This window comes from Nannobrachium achirus, assembly GCF_963921795.1.
Source record: "Nannobrachium achirus genome assembly, chromosome: 19".
Lineage (NCBI taxonomy): Eukaryota > Metazoa > Chordata > Actinopteri > Myctophiformes > Myctophidae > Nannobrachium > Nannobrachium achirus.
The window spans coordinates 32380450-32402249 of record NC_137826.1 but is presented as its reverse complement, the minus strand read 5'-3'; the positions used below and the strand labels follow the sequence as shown (position 1 = coordinate 32402249).

The following is a 21800-nucleotide window of genomic DNA, read 5'->3' as shown; positions in this document are numbered from 1 at the left end:
AATTTCACATTATCATGGAGGTTCATGAAACAATAATTATAATATATCTCACGTATAACTAAAATTATTTTGAAATGTCAGCGTGAAATATTTAGGCTGCGCTATTTACACGAAGTGGTTTTTGTTTCAATGAATGAACGAATGAATGAATGAGGCGGACTTGCGTTAACAGCCGTGATGATCAGCGGCGGTACTGAATGCCCTGTGCTGAACGGAAATACCATCTATGGGGGTGGTTATCAAACACAACGGACCATAATCATTAGCAAAAGCCAAATACCACAGTTCTCTACTTAAAATAATATACATTTCAAATGTCTCTACTAATGTAACGTCCAGAAGTTTTTACTGAGATGTTAATGTAATTATTCCATGCTTTAAAATGTGAAATGTTGTGGGTCGCACCCCCTCCGTAGTATGAGAGTGGTTGAGTCCTGCAGGGTGACAGGAAGTTGTTGTAGCTGCCATGTTTGGTTGCTTTGTTGTAGGCGCTTGGAGGAGGTTTCCTGCAGATTTTTTTTGGAAATGGAACCGAGCTGGAGTACGTTTCTGTTCCAAGTAAGTTGCTCGTTGTTGTCAGTTCGAAGTGTGACCGTTCGTAAAACAAACTGACGAACGCGCGCACTGAATTTCGGGGCGGGCTGCTTGTTCTTTTAGTGTGTAACATTTAGGATCGTCTAGCCAAGCAAAACAATGGTATATGAATCCAGGCTTCCAGCTGTGAGGCTTGGGCTGCATGCTAGAAAAAAATCAATTCACCGCTCTAACCTTCTTTAAACGATTCATGCCATGGTTTAGAATGAATAAAGGCATTTTGTTATTGGATAAGTAGTCGGGGCTGTGCGTTTTTAAAAGTTATTTTCGATGGATCCAAAAAAGGCTGTAAAACAATAATAGTGCGGGATCAATTGGAACAGACGCCGCACCGTTACACGTTACGCTTTAATTCGGAGCGTACTACTTTGTCGTACGAGCTCCTCAACCGAAAAAACGACTGATTTTCGACTGAAAAAAGTAACTACGCGACTCAAGTCGACACTTTTTTCGGTTAAAAATAGCGTCGTTTTTTGTCGCTCGACCCACGCGGCGCTCGTGTCATGTTGGGAATGTAATAAAGTAGTGGAGCCGTTATGAGCGCGTAGCCATCATCAGGCAGTATGTTTTTCTCTTTGACTGAATGCTTGATCGTTCTGCTGCCAGTGGTGTAAAGTAACTAAGTACATTTACTCAAGTACTGTACTTAAGTACACTTTTGAGGTATTTGTACTTTACTAGAGTATTTCAAATACTTTTACTTCTACTCCACTACATCTCGGATCCAAATATTGTACTTTTACTCCATAACATTTATATGAAAACTTTAGTTACTAGTTACTTTGCAGATTATTATTATTTACAAAACATACATCAACCACTTAAAGCCTATACATTTTGGCCATTTGAAAGTAGAAGATCTCAGAGCTTGTAGATCTATTTGTGTATGCATTTGAAAACTTAAAATGGGACATTTGCATAACGAGTACTTTGTACGCTTGGTGTTTTTAGGTACACTTTTTGATACCAGTACTTTTTTTTAAACTTTTGCTCAAGTACATTTTGAATTCCGGACCTTTACTTGTAATAGAGTACATCTACATTGCAGTGTTGATACTTTTACTTACGTAAACATTAGAGTACTTTTTCCACCACTGCTTTGACTGAATGCTTGATCATTCTGCGTGTGATCATAGTGGATGTAGTAGCTAACACTAGCAACACTCACACACTGCAAGACAGAGTTAGTTTGAAACATGTTTAAGGAAAGAGCCTGTGTGTGTGTGTGTGTGTGTGTGTTTCTGTCTCCATATGGCTGCTCTGGTACCTGATAACTGACCTCTTTCTTTCCACAAAGTCCGACAATTTGGCTAACGAAGCCGTTAGCCAGCTAGCTGCTAAAGCCTGCATACTTCGCCGTACAACTGCGTCGCGTGCCGAAAATGGCAGATCGACAAGCTCGCTGCTCGTCGATCGTGCGGCGCGGCGTGAGCTTGTAGATCCGCTATTTTCGCTACAAGCTAAGCCTCGCTGAGTGGCTTGCATGCTAGCTGATTGTGCTTTCAACTTTGTTCTGTTGGTTGGTGGTGACCATGGTGGAAAGGAATTCAAACTATGCACATAATGTTTGCTATAACGCCACCAACGAAAGCGCAGATTTGACCAGAATACCAATTTAAGTACTGAATATTTTAATGGCTTAAAAACATTTGCCTTGTTGGCAACATGAGCGTTAAGATGAAATGCTTGTTCTTTCACGAGTTTAAAAAGACGTAGTAGTAGTGACTACTGACTATTATAGTGAACTACGACACAAAACAGAACCATTATGTTTGATGTTAACATCATTGTGGAACTGTTAACTTGGCATTAGCGCTGATTTGGGATATTCATTGAATGTCTAACTTCATGAAGTACAAACTACAACATTTACCCTTGTCCCAAGAGATTGGTGGTCATTTTATTACAATACAGAGAAATTCAAATGTGAATATTTAATTTCTATAATTATGAGCTATACTGAATATATCATGTTGTTATAACATGTTATGATGGACTGTATATATTGTGATATAACATGTAAATATATGTTAATTACAATGTTATAAATACATACAATATTATATCACAATATAATTCACAGATTTGAGTAATGAATTCCTCAGTTGTTTGTGTAGACTGTTTGTGATTATGGTAGTGACATTAAAGGTCTTGAATTATGGGGCCTAAAGGACTGTATGTACACTCAAGCTATGCTCAGTTGCATACCTACTTAACACGGCATTGTGGGTGGCATTGTGTCTTACCCATTTGCCATAGTTGGCTTTAGTCTCTAACAAAGACAGTCAAGAGTTTGAAATCCAATGGAATGCTTGGCGTCTGATTCATGGCCCATTATATCAGACAAACAACCTATCAAATGTCAGTTTACAGCCTTAAGTTCAGAGATGAGTTGTAACAAACTGTCTAACAATAGGAAAACATTACTTCCTTCTTATTATTTGTATTATTATCTTATTTTTATTTAAAGTAATAGTGCGTTGCTATCTCTAAATGTTTGTGCCCTGTTCCTGACAGGAATACTTGCAGTGGGTTGTTGGCCTGTGCAGTTGTGAGTCACACTAAACTAACTCATTGATTTCAATGTTGCTGGCGACAGGGTGGCATGGTAATTAACTAAGGAATGGACAACGTAAGCTTTTCTACATGACCCTCTCCATTCCCAGGTAAAAGAAAGATTATAGATGAGTTGAGTATTCCTATCTCAAAACTTTACCTCTACTTGAGTAGTTATGACTTACTCATAGAGTGAGTTGAGTCCCTGTAATAGCCAGACTTAATGATATAATTACAAAATTATGATAGTTAATTTCACATGAGATCTTGTTAACTAAACAGACTTGATAAACACTGAAGGAGCCTGAGGGTTTCAAAGCAAGCAAACTGTGGTTTAGATTAACCAGTTTCACCAGTTCTGACTGGTAATTTGTTTTCTCCACTATTGTCTCTTCTTTGCCTTTTATTTTGTTCTTGTTTTTGTTTGTTTCTCTCAAAATTTGGGTTGTATGCTTCACTGGACTGAGATTAAGCAGGAGAAAAACATAGCGTGAGGCAACTGAGCCCACAGGCTGGAATTGAACTCACAACATGGCCTCTCACGTCACCAGGACGCTCCCCCATTTTGATGTTGTTTATGATAGTGACCCAAAGTTGTCCCATCACATTTGTGTCCAAGTGCTCAGCGCTGCGCGAAGGCACAACAGCCTTTAGGCTGTCCACCTCTGTGGGTCCAAGGCTGCATACCGTACAACTGTGACTGCTGTTCATAGCATTCACAAAAGGGGTTCTTGGCTGGAAATCCTTGATCCCAGAACCCCCCCCCCCCCCCCCAAAAAGAAAAAAAAAAAAAAAACATTAGTCAAAAATGACTAATCCTGGAAGGTAGCATGTGTGTGTGCGCACACTGAGCAGGTGTTCAGACAATTAGCTGCGGCGCTTTGGTGGCATTCTCAGTGAGTCCCTCAGTTCCCCTGGGTCTGTGAGCTTGTTTAGCCGGGTGGTGTGTGGATAAACAATGTAGGCTATCTGCCCTATGAATAGAGGAACCAAATCAGTGAAGACGCACATGAGGATCTCCTGCTGAGCACAGAGTGCATCACAGGCCGTATTTGTGACTTCACAATAGAGTAGATGAAAGGAGAAACTAGCAGGATTCATTTTTCTTTTCTCGTCTTCACCCTGCCTACTGTTCAACTGTCTTCCTGGCTGCCTCTCATGGATGAATGAACCTCAAAAGAGAAAGGTCGGGTATCTCACCTTGCCTGTAATGCTTTTGGAAGAGATAAAAGTTATGTCCATTTTTATTTCTGAAAGGATGACATATAATGTTATGTTTAGGTGCACTTTTAGAAGACTGCTTTTCTCACACTGTCAGTATGTAGGATTTGTAAAAAATATATATCTTTTGAATTGATCCGTTCACAATCATTCATATAACTCCCTACAGAGGCAGGCTCTGTAGCACTGCGTGAGATTAAGTGTGTAATATACTTGGTGGATGTGAGACGTCAGCTGTTTGACGTCAGTAATCTTCTCTCTCGCTGGGGGACCTCTTGTCTGTTTGTACGGTACAGCCACAAATTTTCTCTCTTAATTGCCAGATTATTTCAGAAGTCTCCCCTGGAAATGCTTTCTAATTTGTCTTTGAAGCATGGCTCTGCTAACGATGTATAGAATCTGTCTTCTCTTCTGTCAGGAGGCTAGATTGTATTATACAAGTCTGATTTTAAGTAAAATTCCTTTTAGATGTTGCTGCTAACCCTCACAACCCCCTAAGCCTATTGTAGATGTAGGCCACTTACAAAATAGGTGTGTGTCTGTCATGTATATTGTCTATTTTTCTTATTTGATGTGGGATGATGCAAGTTTAGTAAGCTGCAGTGGGAAAACACCATATCTTCTCCAGTTTAGCTGAGCTGATGGCCAGCTGTTAAAACCCTTAGTGGCAGTAAACTGGACCATACCCGCCCCCTAATTTGGAAGGCCTGTTTTGCAGTCACATGATGAATCGGCATCATGATGGGATCATTTTTCATTCAGTAGAATTTAAATCTTCTGCCTCTGTGGCATGCTTGTGTTCCTCATTAATGATGAAGCAACCACAACCTACTTGCTAGTATAACTAATCACATACCCTTGTTTTTACATATACAATACAATATTTTGGCACAATCACCAGATTAGCATTATCTCGATGTCACACACACACAAAAAAACTTTCAGTTTAGTGGCATATTGGTTTTAATGTGAGAAATGTTTAACCCCAGTATTGAACCGCTTATTGAGATTACATTAGTGAGATACTGTCAGGTTATTACTTCTAGTTTACACATTTAAGTGAGCATTTCTCTGTCTGTTGACACTGACAGTCAGACTTTAAATAGTCAGTCAAGTGACTAATGGCCACTGCAGCCCCTGCATTGCTGCCATTCTGTGGCAGGTGTTTACCTCAACCTGACAGTTTTTAGATATATTTTAAGTCTTGTTCATGTGTCACTTGATTACATGCACATGGTATTATTATGGTATAATTGGCCGATCAAAAACGTGCATTTTATTTTACCAGTACATTATACTTTTATTTACCACAATAAAGTTAAGGTAAACATGTACACACAACAATCCCAAAGAAAGTAATTTTGAGTGAAGGAGTTTAACAACGTTGCTGCCCATGTTTTGGGTTACTTTCTATTAATGATGTTAAATGGGGAAAGTCAAACATGTATTTGCATTTTGCACCATGCACTGGTCTGTCTGAATGAAATGAAGATGACAAGCCAATTTACAGAATTATGGTGAACCTTTATGACTGACCATTTAACACTCAGGACGCCACCATTCACTTGCGCTTTATTTTGAAGAGCCCCGGAAGCTCCGTGCGTGTGCACGTGGGTGTACACTGACGATCCAGGAAGGAGATCTGTTTGTTTACAAACGGTCGCGAAAACTAAAATCCTAACCGGGGCCGACCATCACGGCATAGTGTCGCCGTGAAGACAAGCTGATCTCGGCCTCCTCGGCGTTATTTGCACCTTATTTCGAGATAAAGCCGTTTTTATGTTTCAGTATAGAATAGGAGTCAATGGATAATGGCCGCTCTCGGTTGCTTCTGGCTGCGTTGCGTCATGACGTATGCAGTTTTTTCTTTCACCAGCACCCGTAGCAAGCGTCTGAGATGCGGGTTACCATGGAAACCTTATCTCGTCTGTGAACGTGTTTGGCTACCAAGAGCAGCCAAACTGTTAAAGGTCGATCGTCTGATTACTTGCTTAGTCAAAAAATTTAACTTCTGAATATATTTTTTTAACCATGTTTTGTTTGTTGTGTTTCAACAGCAGGCCAATGAAGCCCTTCACCACCAGCACCACATGGCCCAGAATAGTCTGCTGCCACTTCTCAATTCTGGAGCAGAGCCAATAGACCAGAAGCCCATTCTTCCCATCCCACTGGACCAGAAGCCCCCTGTGAGCGCGGCAGAGCTCCACAAAGACCATGGGGCCAACGGTGGTGGTGGCGGCGGCGGTGGACGGCCCCTGTTGCCTGTGGTAAAGAAGGAGCACAAGAGCAAAACGCCATTCATCTGTGGCTACTGCAACAAGGCCTTCCGCGATAGCTACCATCTGCGACGCCATGAGTCCTGCCACACAGGCATCAAGATGGTGTCGCGGCCCAAGAAGACCGCCCAAACGGCACCCACCATGGTGCCCCTAATCTCCACTATGCCGCGAGAGCACATCGGCCACCCCTCGTACATCTCCACCATTGCCGGTATCCTCACCACAGCCACCACCTCGGTGTCCTCAGGCTCGAGTATCATGACCCCGTCCGCCATGGGCAACATGCCCCAGCAGAACGCAGTCAAGAAGCCCGCCAAGCCCGTTAAGAAAAACCACGGATGTGAGATGTGCGGCAAAGCCTTCCGAGATGTCTACCATCTGAACCGCCACAAGCTGTCCCATTCAGACGAGAAACCCTTCGAGTGCCCCATCTGCCACCAGCGCTTTAAGAGGAAGGACCGTATGACCTACCACGCTCGCTCTCATGATGGCGGAGTGCACAAGCCCTACGTATGTCCTGTATGTGGGAAAGGTTTTTCCAGGTAGGCTCAAAGTAACCTTTTACTGTAAATACTAGTTATTCTAGTGAATGGCACTAGTGCAGAGGCTGTCAAACTCATTCTTGGTTATGGCCCCGGAATAGGTAAAATGCTACTTAATACGAGCCAGACCAGTTGCATGCACAAACACTTTTGTGCGTTTATCTCCCAAGCTACTCATGTGTCTCAGTTCTCTATAATAACTATAAAATATACTTTTTTTCTTCACAAATTTAGTTTGAAGATTAAACAGCAATCATTACTCTCTCTCTCTCTCATGTCACGGAGTTGTAGCAAAATCTCGTACAAATGGCTGGGGCCTATATAGGGAGTTGCGTCATGATCCAAGGAATCCAGGGGGGAAAAAAACAAAAAACGTTTGATTGTATGACCTACAGTTCAAGAGTATATTCCAAAACGTGAAGTGGGCTGTTATAGCGCCACCATTAAGATTTTGAAAAAGGAGCAAAGGTTCTTCCTTGGCCCACTGGCAGTGTTCGTGCAAGTTTCACACCAGTCGGTCCAACAGTTCCAGAGTTCAGACAAACTGATACATGAATGGACAGAAGTGAAAACATTGTCTCTGGCCTTGGCCGCCTGGCCTGGAGGAGACAGTGTACGTAGGCTATCATCACAAATATGTAGTCCAGCAACACTGGCATCTTGTGTGCATGTATTGTAGCGAACAAGAGGAAAAATACTTTGTAGTGAACAAAAAAAAGAGGCTTACATCGTGAAGTGAGTTTTATAACTAGAAATGATCTTTTGGACAACTGAGTGGAGAATACAACTACCATGCTCCAATTTGGAATAACAGCCTTCATGTCGCTCGCTTGATGAAGGAAAATGTAACAACGCTGAAAGTTATTTTTCACCCATAATATTGTGTCCTGTACCTGTCCATGTTGTAATTATTCCTGTGAGTGAACGCACTCACTGAATTGAGGTAGGGGCTCTATTGGATAGTTAGACGACTGGTGTGGAGTGGACCACTACAGCAGCAGTAGTAGTCAGAGGCCTTAGGGGGAGAGAATGGTAATTTTGTGCTAATCAGTCAAAAAAATCGGTGCAGAAAAACATTTTTTTCCTGGGTATTTAAATAGGATGTGAGGGGTCTAACTAGGGGGTTGTCATGATGCTGAATCCATTGCAAGCGTTTGTTTTGCACAAAAAACATAACTTGGGCTACAAATTGCCCCATGAAAACAATGGTTTAGTGATAAAGTGATAAATTGATGAGTCATCACTTTTCACAGTCTTCTGGGGGTTTTCTGGGGCCATTTGTAGCCCAAGGAATGTTTTCTGCGCAAAACAAATGCTTGCAATGGATTCAGCATCATGACAAACCCCTAGTTAGACCCCTCACATCCTATTTAAATACCCAGGAAAAAAATGTAGAAAGTCGTTGGGAGCACAACTTGATTTGGCCGCTGTGGCGACCCCGAAGGTCGCCAACTCGGGTGCCCTAGCTAAATCATTAGAGCATGCCTTGGGCTACATCTGTGCAAAATTTGGCGCTTTTAGACTGATTAGCACGAAAAAACCCTAATGCCTCCGACGATAGGGTGAACGTGGCATGATGAGGATGTCTTGGCTGTCATTCATCCTGTTCCTGTGGGTTGCATTGGACCCCTTTACGGGTCGCATTTGGCCCGTTGGCCACTCGTTTTACACACGTGTGCTGTTGGCTCTTTAGCAGTGTAAGAACAAAACCGCATTTGTACTTTTTATTTCACCATAATATTGCTGTTCTTGGAGTAAACAAGTAGGCTGTGTGCACACAGCTCTGTCAAATAGCTGTGGGGGACCAATCCTAGTGTACAGTGCCAGAATAGAAGTGGCAAGAGCACTTTGAGGTATTTCAGTTGACCATTTTAGGCCTAACTCGTAACTTCCATGAGTGGAATTGCTGCTTTAAAGGGGAATACCACTAATTTTCAACATTGAACTATGTCATTAATAATATACCTTAGAGTTGTTGTGAGATTCACTAAAGCTACCTTCATTTTGAATATTCCTGGTAAAACAGAGGCTGGTTGTGTCTCAGCTTCCTGTCACCTTCCTGTCACCTCGGGCTATGGGATCCGTTCTGCTGTCGGCACTCATGCAGAGGCAGTGTTTATGTGATTGCATTATCTATTTCTCACCTCTGTATAATATTTTATTGTGCTCTTCAAGTTTAAAACAGGAGCATTTTTAATGTCATGTTGAGGAACATCGAGCTATGGGATTCACCCAAGTGAATGAAATAATTATTTATTATTCATAGGGGCTTGCTGTTATAATAGCCCATTATCTTTTTGTTTGACCGGAAGTAATAGTTGTTAAGATTGGACTTTTGACAAAAACATTTAACTGATTTTCTTCAAAAAAGAATTGGCTTCTAATGTTATATGTGAATGATGACCACAGATTCTAATTCTAAACGTGTAGAAAAACAGAAACATGGCCACCAGTTATCTAGACCACCACAGACACAGGATTAATGCCCCACAATACCGTTTGGTCCTTTATTCAAGAGTGCATACATCTAGCATGGGTGGCCCGAGTCGGAATAAAAGCTCCTAACCCGGGCAATGTTGGTAGTAGTTGTGAGTAGTGATATGCACATCCACACATGTATTCATATAACCAGTGCTACACCAAAATAAAGTGAAGAAGGATGATGTCCACACAACAGTGCAATGTTTCTGTCCCATGCTAAATTAATCAAAGAAACTTTCTTCTGACCTTCTTTAAGCATTTACCCACTCCTACTTATGAATCACTAGCAATCTATTTATTGAGTAATATTCTTTCTGTTGCTCATACTGAAGTAAACAGTGTGTCCCTCTGTCAAGATTGTGATGTTGGAGCAGCTTTAAGCTTGCTTCCGCCACAGTGACGTGAAGTAAGGATTTGTCTGCTTCATACTGGATTGTGAGAGTGGGGGGCTGGATAACATAACACTGACTCACTGCCATTCATTCAACCATTCTTCTGGTCAGACATTCACTGTCTGGAGACAACTGTCCTCCTCAGTGGGACACAAACACGATTCCGGTCCATGGCATCACTGAGATGATTCCACTTGATGGCTCCCATTTGGAATAAAAACTCCCAGCAGTGTGAAGCTTTCCTGTTGAAGGATCAGCTGCCAGTGTTTTGACCTTATTAACTCCATTGTAGTAGTTATAGTATAATGCAGCCTTTGGCCTCATTGTCATGCTTACATGGGTTAAACTTTACACTAAAGCTAATTATAAGTGATTGTGTTTTTAATGTGTGTTGCCTTAAAAACAATTTTATACAGTGGGTAGTGTTCAGTAGTGAAATTGAGTTTCTCTTAACTCTTAGTAATATGAATGTGAAGAAGAGACACTATGTCTGTTGATCGCATCATTTAATTTTTAATTATTAGCAAAAAGTAGTAAACAGCCCTAGCAAATACTTCCTGATCTGCCAGGATAATGACCTGTTTCTTTTCTTCTCTTTTGTCCATCTAGACCAGACCACCTGAGTTGCCATGTGAAGCATGTCCATTCCTCAGAGAGACCATTCAAATGTCAAGTAACGGTAAGAGACTCTTGTCATTAATAACAATGAATTTATTTATTTTAAATTTATGAATGATTTTCAGCAACAAACTCGTTTGTCTTATGGCCATCAAAATTCACGCGTTGTGAGCATGTAGATTGGCTATTGTCACAATAGAATTTTTTTTTTTTTTTTTTCTTCTTTTTTTTACTTCGACTTTCTCTGGTGGGAGTCGACTTGTGTAATGAAGTTTTCTCTCAGTTTCTTTCCAACACACCTGCTCCAAAAAAGTTCATCAAATAATTTTACTAACCTAATGAATGTATGTAGGTACCACAGACTTCTGACCTTGTCCTATGTGTACTTGCAGGCCTGTACCTCCGCTTTTGCCACCAAAGACAGACTCCGTTCCCACATGATCAGACATGAAGGGAAAGTCACTTGTAGCATCTGTGGAAAGATGCTCAGTGCAGCATATATCACCAGCCATCTAAAGACTCATGGGCAGACCAACTTCAACTGTAATAAAGGTATGTAAGATCCAGATTTCACAATGTACATTTCCCACTTGTTGCAACAATCGTATTGTATGTAATGTTTGAAGTTCAGAATTTTAACATTGCATTCCAATTTGTGCTGCTTCCATTTAGTTGTTCATGTAAAAAGCTAATCTCTGGGTTAAGAAAAGACCATAGAAAGAGAGAATAGAACCTCATAATATGCTCCAATACAATTATTCGATGACATTTCGATCTTTCTCTTGGTCGGGTAAAAAAAACAAAACATGAAAGGCACATGGAAATATGTTTTTTCATAGTTGTTTTCAACTGTAGCTGTTACAACACTCCTGTCCTACCACTTTTAATGGATGTAAATTGTGCTGTAAACAATACATTGTTTGGATTGTACACCACATCCGACCATTCAAGACCCTTTTTCATAGAGCATAACCAGTTCAATTAGCTTACTGAGGATTCATTCAGCTTGAAAGAAGTGGCTAGCTTGTGGCAAAAATCTGGTTTCATGTTCTACATTTGTGTAGCTTTAAGGCATTGGCTTGTGTTTGTACACAAAGGAGAGGAAATGCGGAACAAATAAAACATGATTTCAGAATCAACTACAGCCAGATTAAAACATTCAAAGACTGCAAATTTGACTGTTGTTTACAATGGTGCAATATCATAAATATTTTTTAGCTTTATTTCACTCACCTTAACAATGATGAGCGTGCAGAAAACAGATATATTCGGCTACTTTCAATGCGAGACAACAATAAAATATACATTTAATCTCTTAAAAACACATCTAGGATCATTTTAATGCCTACTCTTGCTTTTCTCCCATGGAATCATATAGTATGTTGCTCCCTCTTGTGAGCATTATAAACATAGAACCTTTTGTCTGTTTAGGCAAGATGTTGGGATCCTACATTTAATTTTAAAAGCAATTATAACTAGAAGCAGTGCTCTTCCGAGCACAGGTCTCCACCAGGTCAGGTAGGTTATTGTGGCCTCCTGGTGGTGCTATATATAGGCCAAAGTAAAAGGGGTGGCATTGGCATGTCTTCTTTGTAGACACCACGTTCATGATTTGAGGCATTTTGTTCTAAAAATGTGTTTCGCAAAAGTTTACCTACTGGTGGCGCTATAACATGCCAATGTGAAAAGGGTGGCATTTGTTCCTTGATCTAGTGGGAACTGGGAATGTGTGTGCAAAATTTCAGACATATCGCACTGTGTTCATGATTTTAGGCATTTTGTTCAAAACGGATCAATCCTGCAAACTCTGGAAGTCAATATTGGCCAATCAGAAAGGAATATGAAAAAGCAAAGATATCCGTCTTCATCACATGACTATAGAGATCATGTGTACAGAGTTGCGTGAAATTTGGATAAAATCTGAAGGAGTAATACAAAGAAATGTGTTTTACATAAGTCGGCCTCCTGATGGTGCTATAAAAGGCAGATTTGAAAAATGCAGGGCAAAGGTTTTTCTAAGGAGTGCGCATACAACATTTGCACTGATCCGTGGAGTTATAGGTAAAACACAAATCAGCATGTTATAGCGCCACCATGAGGCTAATGTGAAAATGTTTAAGTGACGTGTCTTCTTCGGCCTAGTGGGAATGTGTGTGCAAAATCTGACGGAAATCGCACACTGTGTTCATGATTTGAGGCATTTTGTTAAAAATGGAGCAGTTCTGCAAACTTTGGAAGGCAATCTTAGCTAATCAGAACTGAATATGAAAAATCTGAAATATCCATTTTGATTAATGACTATCAGAGATACTGTGTACCGATTTGCGTGATTATTGGACAACATCTGTAGGTGTACTATCCAAAAATGTGTTTTGCACAAATCCGCCTCCTGGTGGCGCTATAAGAGGCTGATGTGAAATATTCGGGGCAGAGGTTCTGCTCTGGCACCCAGGGAGTCTGCGTGCACAGTTTCGCTGCCATCGTGGCAACGGTGCCAGAGATTAGCTGTACACAGACAGAAGGAGAGAACGGACAAACACACACACGGACGGGGTGCAAAACATAGTCTCCCCATGCCTTTCTGCTGGTGGAGACAATAATGGTAAAATGGCATAACCCATCAAAAAAGAATCCTGTATCGTTAGCATAAAGTAACCTGGAAATGTTGAAAATTATTTGACATGATTTCCTCAATGGAACAGTACCATATGCCTTAGATATCTTGCACTGAAAATGTCATTCTGGGAAGAACTTAAAATGTTTTTTACATGCAACCTCCAGACATTCCAGGGGATCATGCTAGAGACACTTAAGGCATTAAAAAATATTTATATTTTTCAAAGAAGTGTTTTAAAATCCCTAGAACACACTGTGTTCCAGTGTAAGTGCAATATTAACTGAGGGATATCCTATTTAACCACGCTCATAATTCATTAAGTAATGTGTTTTGCCAAGACAACATTGACTGGAGAATTCTAGGTAGTTATCCAGTGTTGAATGGTTTTAATTGTATTGAGAGCTACAGACCACTGCTTTAAATCACAGTTTTGGATTTCTAGGCAACAATGAAGTCTGCAATTCTGCTTCAGCCACCCCTGTCACTGTTTCCACCCCCATCACCACTGCGATGAACCGGGGCAACTCTGCTAACCACGCCGTCACCATAGCGGCACAGATGAGCATTGCCACCAACACAGTGAACATCACAACACCGGTCAGCCTTCAGCACCAAGTTGTCAACATCAACATCCCCGTCTCAGCGTCCATGAATATTGCCCACCCGGTTGCAATAACCACCCCCATGGGTATGAATCTAGCTGGGCCTCTCAATATTATGAGACCCATGGAAAGCATGTCTTTTCTGTCCCAGGTCTTACCCTCTTCCCAACCCTGGTAAAAGGGCAAAACACAACGGTGAGGTCTTTAAGGGAAAATGAAGTAAAAGGAGAAACTCTGGTGAATTACTGATCATTTGTACCCGCCCGGAGCCCAACCCTTTTAGACCCTCCTTGCTTCATCACACCTTGGAAGTGAAGGCTGTACAACTAGGGAGAGGAACTCCCTGGCGCATAGCTGCACCTCGGCTGTTGTTAAATCACTGAGAAGCAGAGCAGTTGGCTAGAAATCAGGTAGGATTTATGTTTTAATCTGAAGGACTGTGAAAGCTAGATGTACTGTAGTAAGTTAATGAGTGTTAACTGTGATGTCATCATGCCAGTTGCGATTTGATTGAAAACGGATAACTCCTTGGAAGCTTCATAGGAAAAAAATAAAACCGTACATTCTTTGAAAATGGGAGTATTCAAAAATGGACTTAAGCAATAACTTGCTACTGTTGATGTTCCACAAGTTCTCTTGCAAGGCATTTGGTGTTTTTTGTATGTTTTTTTTTATCCCCCTTTATTTTAACTCTAGCCTGCTACTCGTGATTTAATGTTATTGGAATTACAAGTCTAGTAAAAGGGACAGCACCTGTCATGTTTTGTTTCAGATGGCAGGTATGCTCTTGAGGTACAGTGACTAACTTGTACAGTTATATTAGTGTATTGTCACAACACATTGTGCTTTTGTTTTAAGTGGATATCTTCTTGACACTGTTGTCTTTTACTCTACTTTATTTTTTTTATGGAATGGCAAATTTCTTATTTTAATTTGTCCATCAGCTGTGGTCAATTTTACATGAAGTGAGAATGGAATGTCTTGCACTGAAAGCATATCCTGCATATAGCTCAACATCAGTATTATCAAAGATCAAATGTAAGCCTTGTTACTTTAACAGCCTGCACACTTGAGGGCAATCTATTGGCAAAGCATTGCAACTCATAGAACCATCTGGCCCTTCAAGTTCAAGTTTTATTTTTCTTTGGTCACCATGGTGACTGATTTTATACCCAAGTATATTTTTTAATCGTTTATCATTAAATACCCCAACATAATAGTATGAACTACCTTCCACTCAGGAAACGGGATACAAGAGATTTTGTCACATGCTCATACGTGTATGTGCAGTGTTGGTACGGCAGACTCTGCCAGACTGCCCCACACACTTTGAAATTATCTTTATTTCATATTTTACATTATCTTTATTCTGGCCTTTTTTCACGTGACTTTTGTAAAAGAAACTCCTGATTACCATAACACATTTGGCGGTCTTGCCAAAGAATCGGGTAGATTTCACATACAGTATAGCCGTCCATTTAAATATTGTTTATAATAGTTCTCATACCCGTAACTTGCATTAGATTAAGCGTCCAGATAAGTCTTAAGTCTGGATATGGGTGAGATCTTGATGAGTTGGCTCATGTATTAAGGAAACACTAATGAACATATGGAGAGTGATTGACAAACTACATGGCATAGGCCTAGTTCTTTTAGGAGTTATGTTGTTCCTAATTCAGTCAGGCACTTCACCGCGGTATAACGAATTGAAATGCAAGACTTTGCCCATTACCACCTACACGGGATAAGGCATGAGTTGCATGCCCCCCCTCCCAAACATTGTAACTGTGAAAACATAAGCTGTCTGAATGCCATTTTAATCCTGACAGTGTTGCAGCTCTTTTGAGTTGATTCATTGTGTACTGAAAAAAGAAAAGAAAAATGCAATATGCATGTTTTTGTCGTTTCTGAGTTTTGTTTCAAAGAAAATATTAGTGTAACTTTTTGTTTTTATGCATTTACGTAGATACACTATGATAACCTGTTTGCCAAATTTGAAACAATGTGATTAATTGAACATTTCTTGTGGAATTGAACATTTCTTTATTTTTAAGGAAAACAAAAATTGGAAATTCTAGGACCCTTGTGAAGGCAGTTGAATGTATATCTTTGTACAAAACTATTTTAGTTCCAAGGATATGGTAGTTAGAATAGACGTAAAAGATGAAATAACCTTTTATAAAACTTTTGTATTAGAACATTAAGAATGGTAATTTTGTATATATGAGAAGCTAGGCTTTCTGATTAGCAGAAAGGTCAAACATTCCTACATTTTTTTAAATGTATGTTTGTCAAATTATTACATAAACATGCGCAATGTTTTATGTGCCTTTTATTTGGGTTGTCTAAATAAAAGAAAACTATCAAATGTGTTTCTTTGTACTAAACAATATTTTGCACCTGGTTTTGGAATCAAGATCCAGGGGCAGAAAGCGTACTATTGATGGGATATGTAGAGACCCTGATCCAAAATGTGATTTTCGGCCTATCCAGAGTGGATGGGATTAAATGGGTTTGATCAAGTCCGGATAAAGAATAGAAGTCTGCACACTGACTTTGCAAAAGCGCCCGATCAAAGCTTTATTATAGATTAACATTTTGACACAAGACAATGTGTTGAAACGTTAATATAGCCTTGATTGGGATCTTCTGCAAAATAATAGTGTGCAGACTTCTATATATATCTTGCCTTAAATCCACTGTTGGTCCTGCACCTGCCGTCCAGCGGATGTGCCAGTTTATTATTTCTGAACTCCCAAAAGAAAACACAAGGTAACTGAACCACATTCCAGATGATTTGAAATGCGATTCAAATCAGAATTTGACAAGATGTGTCTGTGTGGACACTGAAGCCTGATATTTACTTCATTGTGCCATGGTGTTGCTTGCTGAAAATAGATCTACAAGGACAATGTGTTTTGAGCTTGTAGAGCTGCTATTTTCTGCAAGCAACATACAACAGAGTATCATTAACGGTACTCAGCCTATGTCGTTACCAAGCAACATATGCAGATACGCCTAGGTCGGCAATGTCTGAATACACAAATCCAACATGTACACTTGTGAATAACAGTGTGTGGACAGTTACAGTATAGAACAAAGCCATATATTTCCAGGATTCGCATTTCTACAATAATTGTTGGGAAAACATTTTCTTGTTGGTTTCTTGCATATGTACACAAGTTTGGGTCATAAATAGAGAAGCCTCCACAGTAGGATTGCCTTATGCTCCAGGTTGTTGGTAACACACTGATGAGAGAAGTTCCATTCATTAACACTCTAACACACACACTTTTATTTACTAGTAAGATGCCTCAGGGCCTCCTGCGACCTCGTCCTGGCCATCTGGCCAGTGATGTATATCTGACCAGTTACCCATATATGGAGATCCATGTACGGTACTGTATATGGAGCGATGCTGTGAGACCCAAAACATGCTACTGTGATGTCACCTGTTTATGCCCATATATGGAGATCCCTGCTCTGATTATCTGACATCACTGATATCACCTGTGATGTGTCAGGGGAACCACAGTGTCAGGCCTTATCCCTCCTCTGAGTATCTGACATCACTGTGATGTCACAGTGATGTGTCAGGGGAACCAAAGTGTCAGATGTTACTCGTCCGTCCGTCCGGATTCGGTGAAGATGTGACGGTTCTGACAGTAAACAAAGTCTACGGTCGCAATAATTCAAAGTATGGGTGTTCTACTATTTCCTTTTGCTGTAGGTCGAGCCTTGTATGCAAGAGCAAAGTAAATCAGGTGTGTTTATTTCCCTATCGTTGCTGTCGGGTAGAGACATATGTCCAAGACTTACTTTTCAGGATTCAAATTCAAAATAATCTAACGTTATGAGCTTGTAAATCTGCAAATTTCGCTACTTTTGTGTGACACTAGTATGACAGAGAAAGGCGTTAATTTATGAAAAAAACAAGAATTTAAAACATAAGAATGTATATGTTCCCTGTATTTAGCATTGAGTTCAAGGTGTAAGAATGACTGCAAAGGGTTCTTATTGGACTGAGCAACAGTCTTGCTCATCTACTGAGAATACAGAAAATTGGACTTTACATGTGCATCCGTTTTGTTTTACTCTGTGTATTAGATATTGTCCACTAGATGGCATTGTCTACATGTATTTATTCCAGTCTAGTCCATCCAGGGCAGGAATTTCAGGGAGGCCATGAAGGCCATGGCCACCGTTGCCCCTCAGTTTGGCCTTGTGCCCCTAAAAACAATAGCATGACCTGAGGCCACAGTGGCCTTAATGCCCCAGCTGACTGGACCACTTTCTCCTCTGGTCTCTTTCTGGTCAATATGTAGACAGTAGACACCACTGTCTCTTTCTTGTTATGTAGACACCAGAGTGTTGAGATTCTGAATTCATAACTCCCCAGAGTCCCCATCTTTAAACCAATCCAGTGACTTTGATTGTTGCAGGGCATAGCAATTAGCATGGATATATGTCACTATTATTTATTTCACTACAATTAATTCTTTCAATGGAATAATTATTATTTGATGGCCTTCCTGCCCTGGCATTTGGCCTTGTGCCCTGAAGAAATGTACAACACTAAAGGCCAAGTGGCCTTGCCCCTAAAATGACGAAATTCCAGGCCTGAGTCCATCTGTGGCCTCTGTGGTTTTCTGTCCATTTTGGCCAAAGTAACCTGAAATTCATGAATGTTGATTAGTGATTGTATAGTTGCAGTGGTGGACAGTAACAACGTGCATTTGTAAAAAAAAAAATAAGTATCTGTACTTAGCATTTGTATTTTTGGATACTTAAGACTTTCACTGCGCTACATTTCAAATACATATTGTATTTTTGACTTTTTGGTTGATTGAAGAATTTATTAGAAGTTTGCAATAGAAAAAAGTACAGTTTCATGACGGCACAAATCACTGGTACAAGGTCAACCAAAAGGAGATCCTAGAAAGCTCTACGGCTTATTTCCACAGGAACCACAGACTCCTACATTTCTAGGTAGGGAAAAGTAGGCCTACATTATAAATGAATCACTTAACGCCCTATTTCAAACATAGACAGTGGAAACAGTAGATCTACAAGCTCTGTGACAACACGTTGTGAGCTTTTAGATCAGCTATTTTCACTATATATCTGGAAAGTTTTGTATTTGTTTGGAAAATGTCAAAATTTCAATACAGCAGTGCATTGATAAATGTACTTTGTAATTATTAAAAGCATGTACTCCATCTAAGTATTAATTTACTGAATGTCTGTCTGTCTGTCTGTCCGCCCGCCGTCTGTCTGCATGCTGACACCACTGATACTAAACAGTGTCTCCATGGAAACAGCCGCATGCTGAAACTGCCCGATATTGCTGACTGACATCACGGAACACCATATGTGGGTGAAACAAACAGTCTGCATGCTGACACCACTGATATTATACAGTGTTGCCAGCATGGTAACAGCCGCATGCCGAAACAATACCCAAATAATGTCTGTCTGACATGATGAAACAAGTGACCAAATTTGGAGATGACTGACATCACTGACTGACGTCACTAGTACAGTGCCCAAATTTGGATATGACATCACAGACTGGCCTGGGCACAGAACACCATATATGGGCATAAAGGAGAGCCAGACAGACAGAGATAGGAGATCTCTTATCTATGTGCATACATTATACTGTATGTATGGGCATGAAAGGGACACAAACAGACAGACAGACAGGCGGATACAACGGGTATTGCACATTACTACAATTTTGACCCAGGAGTATACTTTCACTCTGGTATTTGGGCTTGAGACTGAGTACTTTTCCCTTCCACTGTATAGAGGCACTGGTGATTCCTACGTAGATCTGTGAAATGTGAGTATAGTGGTTCTAGCCATGACAATGGAATGTCCCACACATGCAGCCTAATTATTATTTTCATTTTAAAGTACAACAATAAAGTACAACCTTGAACCTTGATTTTAGTGGAACCACATATATGCAGAGGCAATGCACAGCACTGCAGACCATGCAGTGGTTTAAAGTAACTAAGTACATTTACTCAAGTACTGTACTTAAGTACAATTTTGAGGTACTGTTACATTACTGGAGTATTTCCAATTTTCTATACTTTTACTTCTACTCCACTACATCTCGGAAGTAAATATTGTACTTTTACTCCTCTACAATTATTTGAAAAATGTAGTTACTTTTATAGATTTTGATTATTGTTACAAAACATACAATAGCCATGCGACGCATGTGAGCTTGTATATCTGCTATTTTCAAAAGATTTGGATACATTATGGACTTGTGAAATGGGACATTCTGCACAATGAGTACTTTTACTTTTGGTACTTTGAGTAAATCTTTATGCCAATACTTATCTGGACTTTAACAGAGTATTTCTACATTGCAGTATTGATAGTTTTACCTAAGTAAAACATTTTAGTGCTTTTTCCACCACTGAGACCATGGAGATTTTGCTCAGAAGTTTATTTTATTTGTATTAATCTTTTACCAAAGAACACACAATCAGATTGTCCACGATATAATTTAATCTCTTCCAGTGCTGCTAGGTTTACTACTGTACATGTGGTGAGCTGACTGTCCAATAGCATGACGGAATGAGCAGCTTAAGTGGCTGGGACAGGATCATGTCCTCAGCTCAGAGAGTCACACCAACAAGCTGTCAAGTGCCTCTATTCTGCCATCACTTTAAGTGTGATCGGGGTCTTTTTCAAACATTGTAAATGTTTGCCTGATTGCCCACACGGGTTTGAATATGGAAAATAGAAAAATGAACATGGCATGAATATCAGCACCAAGAGGGGGGAGAAATAAAAGGTATGGTATTGCAAACCTGTTTAATCAAAGTTGGCAATGGCATCAGAACATGCTGCACACAAGGTTAAAAAATAAAATTAATATATATGTTTTATTTTGTCCCTGAAAGAATGACAACAAATTGTAGCCAACCTGCTCCTGTGCTGTTGAGTGTCCAGGGTTGATTTCCATCTAGCCTACTTATGCAGTAGGCCTAAGCACTCTTAATCCTTGCATTGTGTTAATAGACATTTTGCGATATACAGTATTTCCATTTAGTTTCAACATTTTCCACTGTATCAGTGCTTATACCTCCATAGGAGTTTAGGAAACTTACACTACCATCTTATAGACAATTTTTAATGCATTCAGGATGGTAACAGGAACAGTGGGCATCTGGTATTTTTCTGGACACCTTTTCTTCTCTACACTGGGCACCTCTGGGCCATGCTCTGGGCAGAGAAATCTGTATTCTGTGAAAATTGTGACAGAATATTTAGTATAAACCCTTTGGGATCTCCGGTCAACTATGTATGTTTATGGTTTAATAATTATTTTTTCTTTCTTGTTTCAATACTGTTTTTAGACACCAATGACTTTTTGCTGAGATTCTGAATTCTTATTATTGGGACGCATCAAGTGAAATGGCATTATGGAAAAAGTCCCAAACCTTTACAGTGGCCTATTAACTCTTTTAATTTATTTATTTCATACTTTGTATTACAAATAAAAATAATATTTTTTTCCATGGATTTATTATTTGATGGCCTTGCTGACATGACATTTCTCATGTGTAACCTTAACAAAATCTACAACAAAGGCCCAATGGCTTTGCCCCTAAAATGATGAAATTCCAGGCCCTGTTGTCGCAATTGTTATGGAGCTCACACTCTCACAGTCACAGAGGCCTGTCACTTGAAGTGTGTGTGGCGCCTGTAGGCTACTGTGGTTTGACAGTGGCAACCCAAAGAACTATATTTCCCGAATTGCAATGCGGCCCATCATGTTCCCAACAGCTGACAGACGATAAAAACCCACATCCATGGTGCTAAAGCTGCCCGCCACGTCAAGTTAGACAACATTTGCAGGAATAATGCTTCCT

The 21800-nt window shown here is 40.1% G+C and overlaps 1 protein-coding gene across 1 annotated transcript; it reads left to right on the top strand.

The window, feature by feature from the left end:
• The first annotated feature begins 496 nt into the window (after positions 1-496).
• Positions 497-16210, top strand: LOC308305137 (vascular endothelial zinc finger 1-like). The gene is made up of 5 exons (XM_080749830.1): positions 497-558; positions 6429-7192; positions 10675-10744; positions 11076-11235; positions 13743-16210. Exons 1-5 carry the CDS (start codon positions 526-528, stop codon positions 14078-14080), a joined length of 1365 nt encoding a protein of 454 aa, XP_080605956.1. The 5' UTR covers positions 497-525; the 3' UTR covers positions 14081-16210.
• Positions 16211-21800: the final 5590 nt, after the last annotated feature.